The sequence below is a fragment of the Labeo rohita genome, chromosome 6, assembly GCF_022985175.1.
Source record: "Labeo rohita strain BAU-BD-2019 chromosome 6, IGBB_LRoh.1.0, whole genome shotgun sequence".
Taxonomy (NCBI): Eukaryota; Metazoa; Chordata; class Actinopteri; order Cypriniformes; family Cyprinidae; genus Labeo; species Labeo rohita.
Window position 1 is genome coordinate 26,185,006 of NC_066874.1, and position 16,817 is coordinate 26,201,822.

Consider the following 16,817-nt stretch of genomic DNA (forward strand, 5'->3'; position numbering starts at 1 on the left):
GCCACAAAAAAGCCATATAATGTTTTTTAAATAGTTATTGGGCAATTGCATAAGTGTATTTTGTTGTTATATTTTTAGCAAATGCATGGCAAGTATTTACTATCATCAAGTAATCATTATAAAAATTATAAATTAAATTAAATGCCATAAAAGCCATATGATGTTTTTCAAGTAGTTATTGTAATCCATTTCATAAATGTATTTTATTATTTTTAGCAAATACACGGCAAGTATTCAGTATCATCAATTAATCATTATAAAACAAATTACAAATCATTATAAATAAGTATAAATTGTTATTATTATTAGTAGTAGTAGTAGTATACACCTTACTTATTATTCAGTTTACAATTTCTTTATTACAATAATAAATAAAAAGAGAAAAACTTATAAAGTTGAAAAATGTTATCCTACATTACAAGTGATCAGTATTACTATGATTAGTATCTGTTTAGGTCACACTTTATATTAGGTGGCATTAACTACTACAATTACATCAAAAAATAAGTACAATGTACTTATTGTGTTCATATTGTATTGCATATCAAATTTGCTGCTGTTGAGGTGGGATAAGGGTAAGTGTAGGGACAGGTTTGGTGGTATGGACAGGTTGGAGGTTAAGGTTAAGGGTGGATTAATGTGTAAGGGATAGTAATCAACAGTGTAATTATGAATGCAATTACATAAATAATTACATGCAGGTATTTTTAAAATATAAGTACAATGTAAAAACACAAATATACACAATAATTGCATTGTATCAAATGACTCATTTAAATGTAAGTACAATAGTTAAGGCCACCTAATATAAAAGTGGGCCCACTATTTATATCAAATTTATATTCAATTCTATTCTACTCAGTTATCATTGATAAAAAATAAAAGTCCCTAATTGAAACCAGTAGGTTTCAAATATGATGCAATTGCATGTCCAACATCATATGAAACTGAAGTGACATTCACATGTATATGATGTACATGATGTCATTTTCAGTATTCCCTTTCCTTTCAAAGTTGATTCTTTTTAGTTCTAAAATACAGTTAATATCTGTCCAAACTTATTCTGATGAATCCACAGCACTTTCCAAAACTTCTGAAGAAGGGAGAGATTACAATATCCAGCACATTATGCCAGACCACCTTTATCCAGTGCAGGTTTATGACCAAGAGCTGCACGCTGGGAACTATCAGCCTGAAAATGAGAGAAGGCAGATAAGTCATCATTAGCTTTGTGGTCTTCTTATAGACTTCAGTCCAGATTTTTACACAGCTCATTACATTTCCTTGGCTGTGCTTTGGTGTCAGATAAGCCTTTATGGCAAACATATTGATTTACTTGACATACCATGCGATTTTAAGTGCACTTGGCAATTACTGCTCCTGGAAAAACGACATCATATGTGATGTTCCAAAGGGTTCTAAACCCGAACCTACGTTTGAAATTAGAATTAACAGAGAATGTACCAGGTTTGTCTATATGTATCACAGTCACCTCAAATGATCTAAGCTTGACAGATCTCCCATCTGTTCTGTCACTGGTGTAAGTGCACTAAAAAAACTTTTTTAAACAAAACAGTGACTTGTGTAATTAGAACAGGTCCCAAAAGGGGAAAAGCATAATGCACTCTGAAAGCTGTTACTGATGAGGTTTAATTTTTGACAGGCTTAAAAGACAATTACGGAAATGTTACTATAGTAACTATTGATTAAAATATTGTGTTTATCTGTGTTATTTTCTTGTGCACAGGCAACACTTAACAATGGGGGTTTACATTAACATGAACTCATGAACTATTAAAAATATTTTTTTTCACAGTATTAAGGTTTATTTACATAAAAATATTTAATGCTGACACTTTCAATAGAATTGTATAAGCTTAATAAATACTGTAAAATTATTGTTTATTGCAAGGTTATGTTATCGATTGTCACATTGACATTAACTAATCTAATATACATTACCAGTCAAAAGTTTTTGAACAGTAATATTTTAAATATTTTTTAAAGAAGTCTCTTCTGCTCACCAAGCAGCAAAAACAGTACAATTATGAAATATTTAAAATGTTTTCTATTTAAATATATATTTAAAAATATAATTTATTCCAGTGATTTCAAAGCTGAGTTTTAGCATCATTACTACAGTCACATGATCCTTCAGAAAACATTCTAATATTTTAATTTGCTGCTCAAAAAACATTTATTATTATTATTATTATTATGTTGAAAAGTAGCCGTTTTTGAAGAGTAGAATTTTTTTTCAGGTTTCTTTGATGAATAGAAAGTTCAGAAGAACAGCATTTATCTGAAATAGAAAACTTTTGTAACATTATAAATATCTTTATTTTGATCAATTTAAAGCATCCTTGCTAAATAAAAGTATTATTTATATAATTTCTTTCTCCCCCCAAAATTATACTGACTCAAAGCTTTTGAATGGTATAGTGTATAATGTTGCAAAAGCTTTTTATTTCAGATAAACGTTAATCTTTGGATCTTTCTATTCCTCAAAGAATCCAGAAAAAAGTACTTGACTGTTTTTAATATTGATCATAATAATAATTAAAAAAATGTTTCTTGAACAGCAAATCAGCATATTAGAGTGACTTCTGAAGGATCATGTGACACTGAAGACTGGAGTAAATGATGCTGAAAATGCAGCTTTGATCACAGGAATAAATTACATTTTAAAATATATTCAGATAGAAAGCAGACATTTTAGACCAAATAAATGCAGGCTTGGTGAACAGAAGAGAATTCTTCAAAAAACACTAAAATCTTTTGACTGGTAGTATATAATGTTTTAACTATGATGCAGGTTGATTTTGTCACATTGTTGGTTTATTAGGATTTACTGTTCACTCACACATGACTCACCAAATATGTAGACAGCTGAGGACAGCAAAGAGAAGGCCTGCAGCCAGAGCCACTGGCACCGCGAGCAGCAGGGAAACGATGCGGTAAAACCACAGTCGGGACACCTCAAACAGAGCGTGACTCCACAGCCACACCTTATCGAAGCTCCTCACTGAAGCCGGCTCCGCTATCACATCCTCAAAGGTCACCTGAGGAGACACATCATCAGGAAAGCTATTTTAGGCCGCCATAGCTTTGGGGCTATTACTCGTCTCACAAACTTCTTGATAACTGATTACTCTGAGTGAATTAAAATCTGTGCTTTTGTCTTTGCTAGTCCTGCAGTACGGTTATTTAACATAAGAGGGCAGTGTAGCATTGCTAACGTAATAGCGCCCGCTAGGCTATTTGTTTACCTTCGATTCAGATGTAAAACTGTGCAACAACAACTCACCACAGACTGTTTTAAGAAACATTAATATTGAAGTACATTTAGGTAAGGGTCAAATATGTTAACAGATACATTTTAACGGAAACATTTAACCGTTCTAGGAAATGTCTAGAATAGTACTTTTCATAAATGTGACCCAGGACCACAAAACCAGTCATAAGGGTCTTTTTTTTAAATTGAGATTTATACATCATATGAAAACTGAATAAATAAACGTTATATTGATGTGTGGTTTGTTACGATATGACATATTTGGCTGAGGTACAAACTAGCCTATTTGAAAATCTGAAATCTAAGGTTGCACAAAAATCAAAATATTGAGAAAATCATTATTAAAGTTGTCCAAATTAAGTTCTTAGCAATGCATATTAATTAAGTTTTGATATATTTATGGTAGGAAATGTATAAAATATATTCATGGAACATGATCTTTACATAATATAATCATATTAACTCATAAAGATGAGTTGTCCTACATATATTGGGGCAAGTTGTTACATTCCTGTTGAAAAAAACAAACAAACAAAACAATAAGAGCCATTACAGATTTTTATAATGAGAATTGTATTACTCAACTGGTAATTTGTCGCCTTCTATTGGTGGCTTATTAAAACCACTAAATCCTAATGGAATATGTCCCAAAACACTGCATAGTGGAAACCATTACAATTTCTATGGTTTCTATAGGTTTTTTGTTTGTTTGTTTGTTTGTTTTTAGCAGGGATGTGTTTTATTCATGCACCTTATTGTTCCGGTAAGAGTGGGTGTGGCCATTTGTACAATTTATGGGTCTGTCTTTAGGTCTCATCCACATTCAGCTATTTTTAGCTGTACAAAACAGCTTGTTTTTCTGCTTGAAGTGGTGTGTCTTACCATATCATTTTAATGCATTATCTTAATTATGAACACATTGGTTTGTAGTGCAGTGTTACCGTTTACTGCACATTGTTATTTTTCTCGTTATTTCCCTATAGCAGCTAATGAACTGGAAGTCTCGCCTACATTCTTACTAACCCTTTGAAGAATAAGGTATCCACCTACTGCAATTTTATTCAAATGTAAATGTACAGTGACTTTAAGTCAAGATATCATACTGTATGCGTTACAACAAACTGAGGTACAAACTTATTTTCAAAAACCCAATTGTGTATATTTACAGAGAAAAAAAAAGTCTAAATGGGACCACCATCAGTCTGGAGAAACCTCTCATTTAGTACACATATAAATGTCTGTAAGCCTGAAAAGAGCGGCAGGCCATTAGTCTGCACTGTGTTGATTGTATGACTCACCTTAAGACACTTGTTGATTCCCTTTGGGTCCCTGTCCTTGATGAGAGCCTTTGTGATACTGTGAGCAGCCAATGAATCCTGTCCTTTTGTTTGCGCCTCTCTAACACCAGGAGTATCATTTGGATAAATTTCATGCTGCTCCAAGAGTGAAGACACCTCCTCCTCCTCCTCACTTATCTCTATGTCTATTGAGATGTCCTTCAGAGGTGCTCCCTGGTCCATTGTGTGCAGCAGTTTGTGTGTGTGTTTGTGTGATTGTCCTAAAGGCTTCCTGCGGACACACTGAGAACAAGATCGCAAAGCATCTTCCCAATAAGAGATGAAATCACTTGCACCAAGATGGGACATAGCAGAAATACTTGAGCAGCCTCATCACGGCCTGAATTAACTTTCTAAGGGACAACTGACATAAAATACCAAATGATTTACTAGATTTAGCACATGGCAGAGGTTAGTTAATTGACTTTGGAAGAAATGGTGCAATGGCTGAGAAAGGAGAGTTGGATGGGTAAAGATTTTCCATTAAGTATGCTGACTTTATTATACTGTACAATAGCTTTGGAAAAGTATTTAGACATTTAATTCACATGTAATAAAATGTATGAATTTTATTGCATGGATAAAATATTGCTGGATCAGTAAATGTAATAAATCCATTGGTGAGCAAGTGGCGTAATGCTAAATTTCTCCAAATCTGTTTGGATGAAGAAACAAACTCATCCACAGCTTGTATGGCCTAAGGGTGAGTACATTTTCATTTTGGGGTGTATAAATATTTTTGCAGCCACTGTATGTTGATTACTGTGGCATTGACTGGAGACAGACATATGATGATTAACAGTGACACCAAAAACAAATATAGGAAGGTGCATAGAAGAAAAGTGTGAAGGAAAGGGAAAATAAAGGTCACTGCCTGCAAACTAAGGAGTGTGGTGACCTTGTTTTGCTGGGCCTGGGAGTGAAGGAAGCATCTATGCTTCGGAGTAAAGGTCAGTCCACTGGAGGAGCCCTGAAGGTCAGGGATGCTCATAAACCTTGAGGAAAATCTGCATCTGCAAAGTGGTAGTGAAAACAGTGAAAACACAGCTGAACTTTATTATTCATGTATGTTAATTTTACTGTTATACTCACCTCTGTTGTTTTTTCGAACAGCAAAAACAGGGTGGAGATTGTGAAGAAAAACATGGAGCTCTTCATCAAAGTTGATGGGCATTTGATGACTGATTGCTCCTCTAAACTAAATGACAGGCTGTGCATTATGTGCCATTGTCCTTTTTGACCTCAAGAAGAGATTTTACCTGATGTGTAATTATGCATTATATAGTTATATAGCAATGTTTTCATTTACATTATTCAAAGAATAACTCAACTTGAGTGATAATATTAAAAATACAATAACACATTCCAGAAAGACTGTGATTTTAAGTGTCAAGGCAGTGTAGATTGATAGGATATTTGTTAGCTGTTTGCTGTTAAATATTGTCAACAAATGATTTATATATATAGCCTAAGTTAAAAAAAAAAAAAAAAAAAGTACATATCTGTTTTGCTGATTGCTAAGGAAAATCTTCATCCTTATGGTGAAAGCAGCCACTGTGGATTTTAGGAACATCTGCATTCTCCAACCTTTGCAGCCATTAAGAGATCATCTTCCATAGCCTCCTATTAATAACCACTGTCAGCCTTGACTGTCTGCGAGAGGACATTTTTTTCATCTGAGAGCTGGAACATTAATCTTCTGACTGTCCTTCCAGAGATTCATATGTGCAAGGATATAAGATGAATAAATTTACTTCCAAAAATTCTATGACACTTGTCAATATTACGTACCTTGTCTCAGAGATTCATTTTTTTCTACTTCAGTTTTCATGCTTTTCAGATAATCACACTGATTAGGTTCAAACTGGTTACGTAACAGGACTAATTCCCCACACGGTTCAGCCTGAAAACATCTGGCTCCTGCAAATGAAGGACTGAAGTCTATTCTGCCATCGATGCAGGCTGTGTGTGATTTAGAATTGAATTTAGACTGCCTTTTCAATACTAAGAAAATGCATGAATGCAAAAGTAGGTAGCAAACACAATGCAGAATTGTAGTTTGAATTAAAAATTTTATTACTGATTTTTATGTTGGCTTAAAAAAAAATTTAATTCCTGATTGGTTGTGATCTTACATAAAACGGCTCTATCAGCAATTATAAGTACTCTCTGCTTTACTTTTTTAAATTAATACAATGAAAAACACAAGGCAGCAGACAGATCATGTAGATTCCCTCAGTGCACTGATGTCAAAGAAGCGGTCACTTTGAGCTTATAACACAAAAACCTTCTTGTGCCACTAAATTGATCCCACTAGCTTGAGTGGAATTCAGCAGCAGGATTCGGAGCACTGTGTTAGAACACTCACACCTGCCCCTCCAGATGTTGTTACAGTTATCATTCCATTCCAGATTCGCCCCACCCAAAACCTGGTTTGAATCAACAGCTTCAGACAACATTGCATCCAAACTGCTCAGGTGTTACGTGGCACAAGCAGACATCTTAGTCCTCTGTCCTTATTGCATAACAAATCATTTAAATAAACAACTGGAATGAATAAAATATTGAACCCTAACTTCTGGGTAGTTTTAAGTCAACTATTGCTTAGAAAGTACTATATTTCTTGCTTAAAATGAACCCAGAATAGGTTGGAAATTAACATTTATGAACAAGTTGAATAAATGTGACCCTAGACCACAAAACCTTAAGTAGCATGGGTATATTTGCAGCATTAGCCAAAAATATATTTGTATGGGTCATGTTTCATAAAGGTATTCTGTCAATTTCCTACCATAAATATATCAAAACTTAATCTCTGATTGCTAAGAACTTCAAAGGTGATTTTCTCAGTATATTGATTTTATTTTATTTTTATATATATTTTTTTTTGTCCTATGACTGATGATGTATAAATCTCAATTTAAAAAAACTGACCCTTATGACTGGTTTTGTGGTCCAGGGTTAAAAATAATAAATATTAAACTTTTTAAAATTGCTTATGAATAAATGTTCACCTTGATTATTGCTGAGGCCTCTAGTAATTATGTGTCTGATTTTTTACAATCTATTTTGGGTTTATTTTAAGCCAGCTATATAGTAATTTTAAACAATAGTTGAGTTAAATAAAACTTTTCACAAGGTTGGATTAAACATTAACCCAAACCGTTTTTAACCCAGCATTTTTTTAGAGTGCAGTGTTTACAGCACGTCTTTATCGCCTTATTATTGTGTCCATTGTAAATGGGTGGGGTTTGTTGCTGATCACCTGACCACGATTTACCCCTCTTTAATAATTTTCCTTTAATCTTCACCTCAACATGTCTAAATCCTTTCAGGTTCTATTTTTGCCTGGCCTTGTTTTGATCATGGCAGGGACACTCAAGTTTATGAATCCCTAATCATGCCACATGTACCTGTCTCTCTCGCCCCTCTCTCTCTCTCTCTCTCTGCCCCTCCCCCTCTGTTTCTGACTCTCTCATTGTTTGAAGTGACAGATCAGGTCACTCTCTATTGAATCACTGATGAGAAAGACCTGTTTTGAACCATAGATTAATCCACAGGAAGAATACATCATGCTAGCTTTAGAAAATATGGCTTCATAGACTTTACAGTGACTTTGGTCTTCATAATGACTCCAAAAGACACTGAGCTGTCTCATTTCATGCATAAATCTGGCAAAATTGTTCACTTCATATTTCACCTTAAAAAAAAAAAATGAAATTATATTTTGTTTAAAAGAAGTTACTTTTTTCCCTTGATTTTTACATTCTAACAATTACACACATTTTCCTATTCAAATCTTTGTGAAAAATTAATTCTAAAAATATTAACATTATAAAGTATTTAAAATCATTGTGGTATTTGTTGTACTGGCTTTGAATAAACTGAATAAACAAATCATTATAATGCACTGCATACAGCAATGAGAATCAACTATGAGAAAAAAAAGGAATCACAGGGAAAAAAAAAAAATATATATATATATATGTATATATATATATATATATACATATATATATGTGTGTGTGTGTGTGTGTGTGTGTGTGTGTCAGTGTGTGCCAGTCTTAAGTCGCTATATTTGTAGCAATAGGCAAAAATTCATTGTATGGGTCAAAATTATTGATTTTTCCTTTATGCCAAAAATTATTAGGAAATTAAGATCATGTTTCATGAAGATATTTTGTAAAATTCCTACTGTAAATATATCAAAACTTAATTTTTGATTAGTAATATGCATTAGTAAGAGCTTTATTTGGACAACTTTAAAGGTGATTTTCTCAATATTTTGATTTTTTTTTTTTTTTCTGCACCCTCAGATTACATTTATTCAAATAGTTGTATATCGGCCAAATATTATCCTATCCTAACAACCATACATCAGTGGAAAGCTTGTATATTCAGCTTTCAGATGATGTATAAAGCTTAATTTCAGGTGAAATGTGACCTGAAGCTCTTTTATTTAAATACACGCACACTAGCAAACGGACCTGTTATGTTTACTAAACCAAAGCATTGAATACACTGTACAGTGTATCCAAATTACATAATTAAAACAAGTTCAACATCTATTCTGCAATATGAACCGGCAAAAAGGTCATTGTCACTGTTTGCTAAGAGCAAACAAGCTGGCTTCTGATTTTTTCCCTCTGTTTGTTGAAGTTGTACACTAAAAGGCAAAAGACCATAAAATTGCAGCACGTTATCTCATTCTGCGCACTTGCATTGCATGGTAATGATTGCTAGAATATTGCTCTCAAAGGTTACATTAAAAGGCTACACCTAAAACTATAGCTAATTTCTTCCTACATACTGCAATAGTCATGTAAAATAGGTATCACCATATAGCGCAGCTTATAAAAAGAACTAGCCTGAAACCCTTTATTTTGGCCAATCTGCTAGGACAATTCTCAAAGCTGCCCTGTTGCTATGCAAGTCCTCGTCTCATCGAATTTCCATGGTTACAGGGCAACATGGAATTAGTAACGAACATCAGAGCTCCCTCAGATACACGAAGGTTTTTCTCCTCAGTGCGAACTGAATTAGGCCTGGTAATGTAACTTGTGGAGTCAGAAACTTCTTAAAGTGAGGCACTAAAGCACATTTCAAATGCTAGAAACATGTTTTATTATTTTCACTGAAATAATGTACATAATATTATTAATAATTGACAGTTGTGTCATGATAGTATCAATATAGGCACGATTATGAGTCAAGACTTAAATAATAGTAATTACTGAGTATGAGTGTTGATATTATGAAACGAATAAATAACGACCGACAGTGATTCTGCAACAAAATGTTGAATATACAACAAAAGTTGTGAAAATTTCCACTAATCTATGGGAACCATAACAAATTATAGACACATGTATTACACTGGTTCAAAGAGAATTTAGATCTGATTTTGCATGGATTTAACATTGAATTAAATGATTAGGTCACTTCCAGAATAAAAATATTCTTATAATTTACTCACCCCCATGTCATCCAAGATGTTTGTGTCTTTCTTTCTTCAGTCGAAAAGAAATTAATGTTTTTGAGGAAAACATTTAAGGATTTTTCTCCATATAGTGAACTTCAACGGGAACAAATGGGTTGAAGGTCTAAATTGCAGTTTCAATGCAAAGGGCTCTACACGACCCCAGTCTAGGAATAAGGGTCTTATCTATTAAACTAATCAGTCATTTTCATATTAGGGATGTAATGAAATGATCAATTTTGCGGTATGGCGATAGCAAAACTGTCTCGATATTATCGTGGTCACGTGACGATATGAAACAATATAGGTCTTCTGGGCAAAAAGTGTAGGCAAAAAGTTTAAAATATTATAACATAAAAGGACTAAAGTTGTGTTTTGGGCCATTGTGCTTTGGCACAGTATCTGTCAAACAAACTAAAACCGAAAGCAAAATATGACCATATGTCCACACAGCTCAGCTCGTGACCCGGTGTTTTCCACGTCTCAGAATGGCTCCGTTCACCGTGAATGCAGTGAATTTGTTCATTGTGCTGTGAGTTTATCACGCATAGAAATGCAGCGGCCACCAATTATGCTTTATTTTTCAGCAGACTAGATTTGTAGTTTTTGTAAGTATGTTTTCACTGAAGCTGGAGTCAAAATAAAAGCTTTACTGCTGTTCTTGTCAAAATGAAAGCTTAAAAGTACAGTATGAATTGCTGACAGCTAGCAGTTTGAATGGGTAACATTACTGCAGTCCAAATTCAAAATATATCTTTCAAGTGTAGAAATTAGGAAAGAAGTATTGTAATTTCCCTACTGTAGTGTAAAGCAAAAATAATATACCTATGGAATATTCATTTTCATTTATTTTACAGAGCAATTGTTTTACAATATATGGCTATTGCTGTCATAGGAATAAAAGTAATATAAAATTATTATTATTATTTTTATATTCTAATTTGTTCGGCTTCTAAAACAAGGTACAAGTCCATTCACAGATTTTTCTGACTTAAGACTTAAGAGTAGGGTGAAAAACATCTCATTTTCTCCTCCAACTTCAAAATTGTCAGACATCGTTATTTTACCTTTTTTGTAAGGGGGCGTTGACTGTTACACATGCATGATTATGTGAGCATGTGAGGTTGAGCTAGTGCAAGACGAGCATTTGTGGTTAAAAAGTGTATACATTTTAATTTTTTTTAAGATAATGACCAATTGTTTTGCTAGATAAGACCCTTATTCCTTGCCTGGGAGAGCCCTTTGAAGCTGCATTGAAATTGCAGTTTGGACCTTCAACCCATTTGGTCCCCATTGAAGTCCACAATATGGAGAAAAATCCTGGACTGTTTTCCTCAAAAACCTTAATTTCTTAACATGAACATCTTGGATGACATAGAGGTGAGTAAATTATCAGAAGATAATAGAAGTGAACTAATCCTTTAATGCTCTTCTTATGAAAAACAAAACTTTATAAGGCCTGATTTGGCTAGTCATTCCTCAGGGATCTGGCCAGGTAACCTGGCACCCTGGTCCACAGTATTCCTCGGACTGGAATTGCCACAACTGGGCCTGGTGGTCTCAGCCGTGCTGCTGGTCCTCTGCAGAAACTGAAGAAAGTTTTCCTGGATGGAACCTTCATGACTGGAGGCTCTTAGTTCAACGGGTCTACTGGCGCAACATTTTCTCAGTTTTATCAGTTCCTCGCGGATCTGTCGGTTCAGAAGACCGTAGAAGAACGGATTCACAGCAAACGAGGCGTATGCTAGCCACGTGACGGCTTCTTCGATGTCCCCTGGGCTCTGAAGTGGAGTGGTGATGGACATGTGAAGGTGGAAACTGAAGTACGGGAGCCAGCAGATAAGAAACTGGCCTACAATGACAACCAGGGTGATAGCAGCCTTTCCGCCCCCAAAAACTCTCTCAGGAGACAATCTCTGGGGGAGGCTGCGGGTGGTGGTGATGATAGTGGTCTGACTGTTAATGGAATCCGAGCGACGCTTAGCCTGGTTGGCCGTCCAAGTGGGCATCGGCGCGTGCTGGCGGGCTGCCGTTCGTGCGACTTTGTATACGTTGCAATATACGGCAAAAATCACAACGGCGGGAACCAAGAAGCAAAGCACGCTGAAGAGAATAGCGAAAACCTTCCTGAGACGGCTGTGGCTCCAGTGTAAGGAGCAATGGGCTGCTGCAATGGAGCTTTGATTTCCATATGCTGGCCAACCGAGAAGCGTCACCAACGCCAGCAGGATGGATTTGACCCAGATGAAGACCATAACACCAAGCGCCAGGTTTAGGGTCATCTTTACCTCATATCGCATCGGATGGACAATGTAGTAGTAGCGTTCGATACTGATCGCGGTCACAGTAAGAATAGAGGCACAGATGAGGAACACGTTTAGAAAGATGTACACTTGGCACTCCAGAACAGTAAACGCTACAGTGCTAAAAAATGGGGAACTGGATACTATCCCGAGAGGCATCAGCAGTATAGCACAAAGCAGGTCAACTGCACAAAGGTGACACACAAACACATATTTTTTCATGTGAGGAGCTCGGGCGATGGCCACCATGACTCCGCTGTTGCCCAATAGGGCTGCCAGGTTAAGGGTCACCATGCAAAACAGCCCAACGAGATCCTTAATCTGGGATTCGGAGTGGATGACCTCCTCCATGCTGGGAGGGGTAGGCTTGGTTGTGCTCCGCTGGCCGGACGTGTCATTTGGAATTGTGTGATTGGTCAGGAGACCCAGCATCAGACCTGGCACGGCTTTCTCCATGCTTCACGGGTTTGAGATGGAACCAAGCTTCTTCATGCTTAAATGTTGTGTTCTCTTCTGTGTGTCAAGCACTTGTGTTGAAACCATTTCTGAGAAGAAATTAAAAGATCTATTAAAACTGTATTTCATGTGATGTCATGTCACACCTCAAAGTTATAGTATCTATCTATCTATCTATCTATCTAGATAAATAGAATTACATGTATACATTACATTTATAATGTAACAAAAAATGACTTACAAATATAATTATATATGCTCAAATGTCAATAAAATATTTAATTAATATACAAAAACAACATAAATATCAAAGTGACACACACACACACACACTATGAAGCACCAAACAGGAAATAATTACATAAAATCTGAATATATAAATGGCATGACTAATAATAAAGATATATTTATGCTGAGATGTAGACTATATATTCAGATTTGCATTTATATACTCAAGAATTATTAATATACATTCTGATTTACAATTATATAGTCAGAATAATAACTATATAGTTACAATTTATATATTCAAACTCAAAACTATATTTTCATTTCATTTTCAATTCTGTTTATTTAGACTTTTTACTATATATTCAGAATAACTTCTATATATATATAAATATATTCATGATTTGCATTTATATGTTCAGTTTTTTATCTATATATCGCAACTTTCATGTATATATTCAGAATTATAAGTACATATTCACAATTTACATTTTTTTATTCAGATTTATAACTATATATTCTGATTTACTCATATAGTCAGATTTTAAACTATATATTCTAATTTACTCATATAGTCAGATTTTAAACTATATATTCTGATTTACTTCTATAGATTTAGAATTATAACTATATATTCTGATTTACATTTATATATTCAGATTTACAACTATATATTATCATTTACTTCTATATATTCAGATTTTATAGTTATTTTCTGTTTGGCACTTCATACCACTCATACACACACACACACACATCTATAGATAGATAGAATTATATTTATACATTACATTTATATTTTCACAAAAATGTGACTCACAAATATAATTATTAAATATGCTTATATCTAAAAAAAAAAAAACCACACAATTACATTATTTGTTTTCTTTTTTTCCCCACTTTTTTCATATTTCATATTTTAGAAATATTTTTTCTATTTGCAAGTCACATTTTTGATAAAAGTAATGAGTGGAGCAGGGCCGAAAGCCGTGGGAACGGAACGGGGCCGGTGGAGTATAATGATAATGAGCGACACCTGCGCCACTCACCGGTCTCGAGTCCCACGGAGGAGCTCCGGAAGGATAAAAGGAGGAGCGACGACAGTGGAAGATGAGAGAGGACCAGGCCTGGACTTTAATTTGTGTTTTGTGTGCGGCAGTCGTCCATGAGGGGCTGCCGCTTTACTTTTGTGTTTGTTTATTTTGTGATTAAAGTGTTTAAATGTTCTGCCTCCTTATTCCCATTCTACGAACTATGTTCCATTTTTTCTCTGTTTTTCATTTATTATACTAAACTAAAAGAGCTTATAAAAGCTACAATAAAGTAAGCTGTAAATTAAATGTCAACAAACTGTTGTGTAATATTTGTTGTGCCATTTTTAAAAAAGTAAAAAATAAATAAATATAAGCAATGCTGCACATTGCAAACCACAGCCCTTAAGAAGACCTTAAGAGATATACTCCATAATTCATTGTGCAAAAAATGAAAAAATTGTGTCATAAAGAGGATTAGTGACTGTTTCATAGCTGTAATGATTAGTTATGTAAATCTGTAACGCCTTCATCACTCATCATTCAGCGCGCGCGAGAGAGAAATCCCCCTTCATGTCAAACTAAACATGCATTTATTATCAGAACACAGAAGCTGTTATTACATACACACACTAAACACTTGAGTGCAAATGAAAAGGAAATTCCCTCATACAAAGTAAATGAAGAAGTCCTGAATGCATATGGGAAATCATCTCTCTAATTTCTTTAAATTGTCAACAACCTCTGCAAGGTTCCAGATCATTCCCAGAACCACAGTGTCAATTTCCTTTTACTTAAGCCTTTATAGAAAATCACTCTTATTTTTTGTTTCAGCCCACTCACCGAGTCTCTCTATATGCTAATGAGGGCAGAACAACATCCTGCCCTTCCTTGTTGGCAACAGACAGATTGCTTTCACCCAACAGAAGCATAAATGTTTTTCGCACAAATGGGTTGTTGACCTTCAGGGATCAATGAAGTCGGATGACCGTTGTTATTGTTATTTTTTGTCAGTGGGAGTCACACGAGTCATACTTGATTGTGTGCTGCGGCCTCCCCGCAAAACACCCACCCTACGCGCTGACCCGTCGCCTCCCCCAGACCATCACATGAACTTTTTCTCACTTCACTGGAAATTCGAAAACACATTTTCCACTGAATTAAAATAAATGACCTGCTGTCATGTCAAGTTGTGCTCCACTGTTCTGAATTATCCTCACATGATGCCTCAACACCATAACTGGCCGTGGAAGAACACAATGTGATTTTTCTTACCTGTCAACTTCAGGGACTTCTTTGCTTTGTTTGATAAATCTCCAATCAGATTTGAGATACGAACATCTGGACATTTTTCACACGTCTGGAAACTTTCCTCCTGCAGACATTAAAACAAGTGTGGTGCAATCCCACAGGAGGCCAGTGTTTCAACACTCAACATCTCAGGTGATTTCAGTGGACAACAACCAAAGTGCATCAAGATCCCTCAAAAGTATTATCATCCAGGGCTCCGAGGAGTGAAGTTCACACAGGTGTCCTTAGGCTGCCCTTTCCATCTAACTAAACCCAGGTGAAGCAGAAAGGATACGCTCCCACCTGCTCTTCCTGTTTCCAGTGGTGTTGATCAGTATTCACACCACTTAGGCCGGTGTCCATCAGGATGCTCTTCCACACTGTGTCCGGTGCTGTGAAGGGCTGTGACTGTCACACATTGTGTCTCTGTGATTTTTTTTCTTCCTCTTTCAAACAGACACATACTCCTCTGTCCTCCAGAGTGGCAGTCTTCCCCTGGGTCCTACTGCACACCATTAAACAAGAAGATATTTAATGGTCCATTCATTCATTCATTTATTTAGCACCTGTGAGAATATGATACATGCTCTTAAAATGGCATTTTTCAAATACATTGGCATTCACACAAAAATAAAGATGTATCAACACAGGTAAGTAATAAGGTACAAGAGGATATGCTGTATTAAAACCATAAATATTATGTATTGAATTACATGTTATATTATGTATAAACTAAGCAAGTTTATACAAACTAAGCACAAAGCAAGTTTGCTAAAAAAGTTTGCCATGTCCTTCCACTAAAAAAAAATAGTTCCTGACCACTGATCTATAATACAGAACATTATATAGATTAGTGTTCCTGACATAAATAGTAAATGGCAAGACAGCGGCACAACATGAGTTTGCAAGGATCATTACAGTGTAAATTGATGGATATACAGACTCAAACCTGAAAAAGAAAACTCTGCTTTGCGTCATGCCTAACAACGCCCTTCAGCCGTGATTTATTCAAAATACAGCACGGCCTCAAGTATTTTATTGCTTTTATAAAACGGTTACCACACAATAAAAAATATTAAAATATATTCTCTCCCCACTTCTGAAACTTTGGGCTTTCACACAGACACGAAAACACATCATCATACCTCTGCATGAGAAGAGTTTATTTGACTGGGAAGGGCGTGGTCTCAAAATTAAAGATGAAAGACGCAACATAAGGCCAACAGGGGTCACTCATACTTCATTAAATAAATTACAAGCAGTTGCTGACCAGTCAGAATTAAGGACTGGACTTAACTGTTTTATAATATTAAATATTACCTCAACATAACGCCAGCAGGGGTCACTCATACTTTATTAAATAGTTCTGCCGAAATACATTATACATGGAACAATTTT

General features: G+C 35.2%; 2 protein-coding genes and 1 long non-coding RNA gene across 3 annotated transcripts; 1 reads left to right on the plus strand and 2 right to left on the minus strand.

The window, feature by feature from the left end:
• Nucleotides 1-178: 178 nt before the first annotated feature.
• Nucleotides 179-5,660, minus strand: LOC127166884 (caveolin-2-like). Its single transcript, XM_051112526.1, has 3 exons — nucleotides 4,594-5,660; nucleotides 2,875-3,062; nucleotides 179-1,192 (listed from the first exon to the last, which is right to left on the minus strand). Exons 1-3 carry the CDS (start codon nucleotides 4,939-4,941, stop codon nucleotides 1,042-1,044), a joined length of 687 nt encoding a protein of 228 aa, XP_050968483.1. The 5' UTR covers nucleotides 4,942-5,660; the 3' UTR covers nucleotides 179-1,041.
• On the plus strand, nucleotides 3,270-4,596 carry LOC127166887 (uncharacterized). The gene is made up of 3 exons (XR_007827942.1): nucleotides 3,270-3,349; nucleotides 4,279-4,333; nucleotides 4,464-4,596. It is a non-coding gene; the product is annotated as an uncharacterized LOC127166887 (long non-coding RNA).
• Nucleotides 5,661-9,734: 4,074 nt separating the features above from the next.
• gpr61l (G protein-coupled receptor 61-like) lies at nucleotides 9,735-15,831 on the minus strand. Its single transcript, XM_051112523.1, has 2 exons — nucleotides 15,405-15,831; nucleotides 9,735-12,959 (listed from the first exon to the last, which is right to left on the minus strand). The coding sequence occupies exon 2, from the start codon at nucleotides 12,868-12,870 to the stop codon at nucleotides 11,584-11,586; it is 1,287 nt and encodes a 428-aa protein (XP_050968480.1). The 5' UTR covers nucleotides 12,871-12,959; nucleotides 15,405-15,831; the 3' UTR covers nucleotides 9,735-11,583.
• Nucleotides 15,832-16,817: the final 986 nt, after the last annotated feature.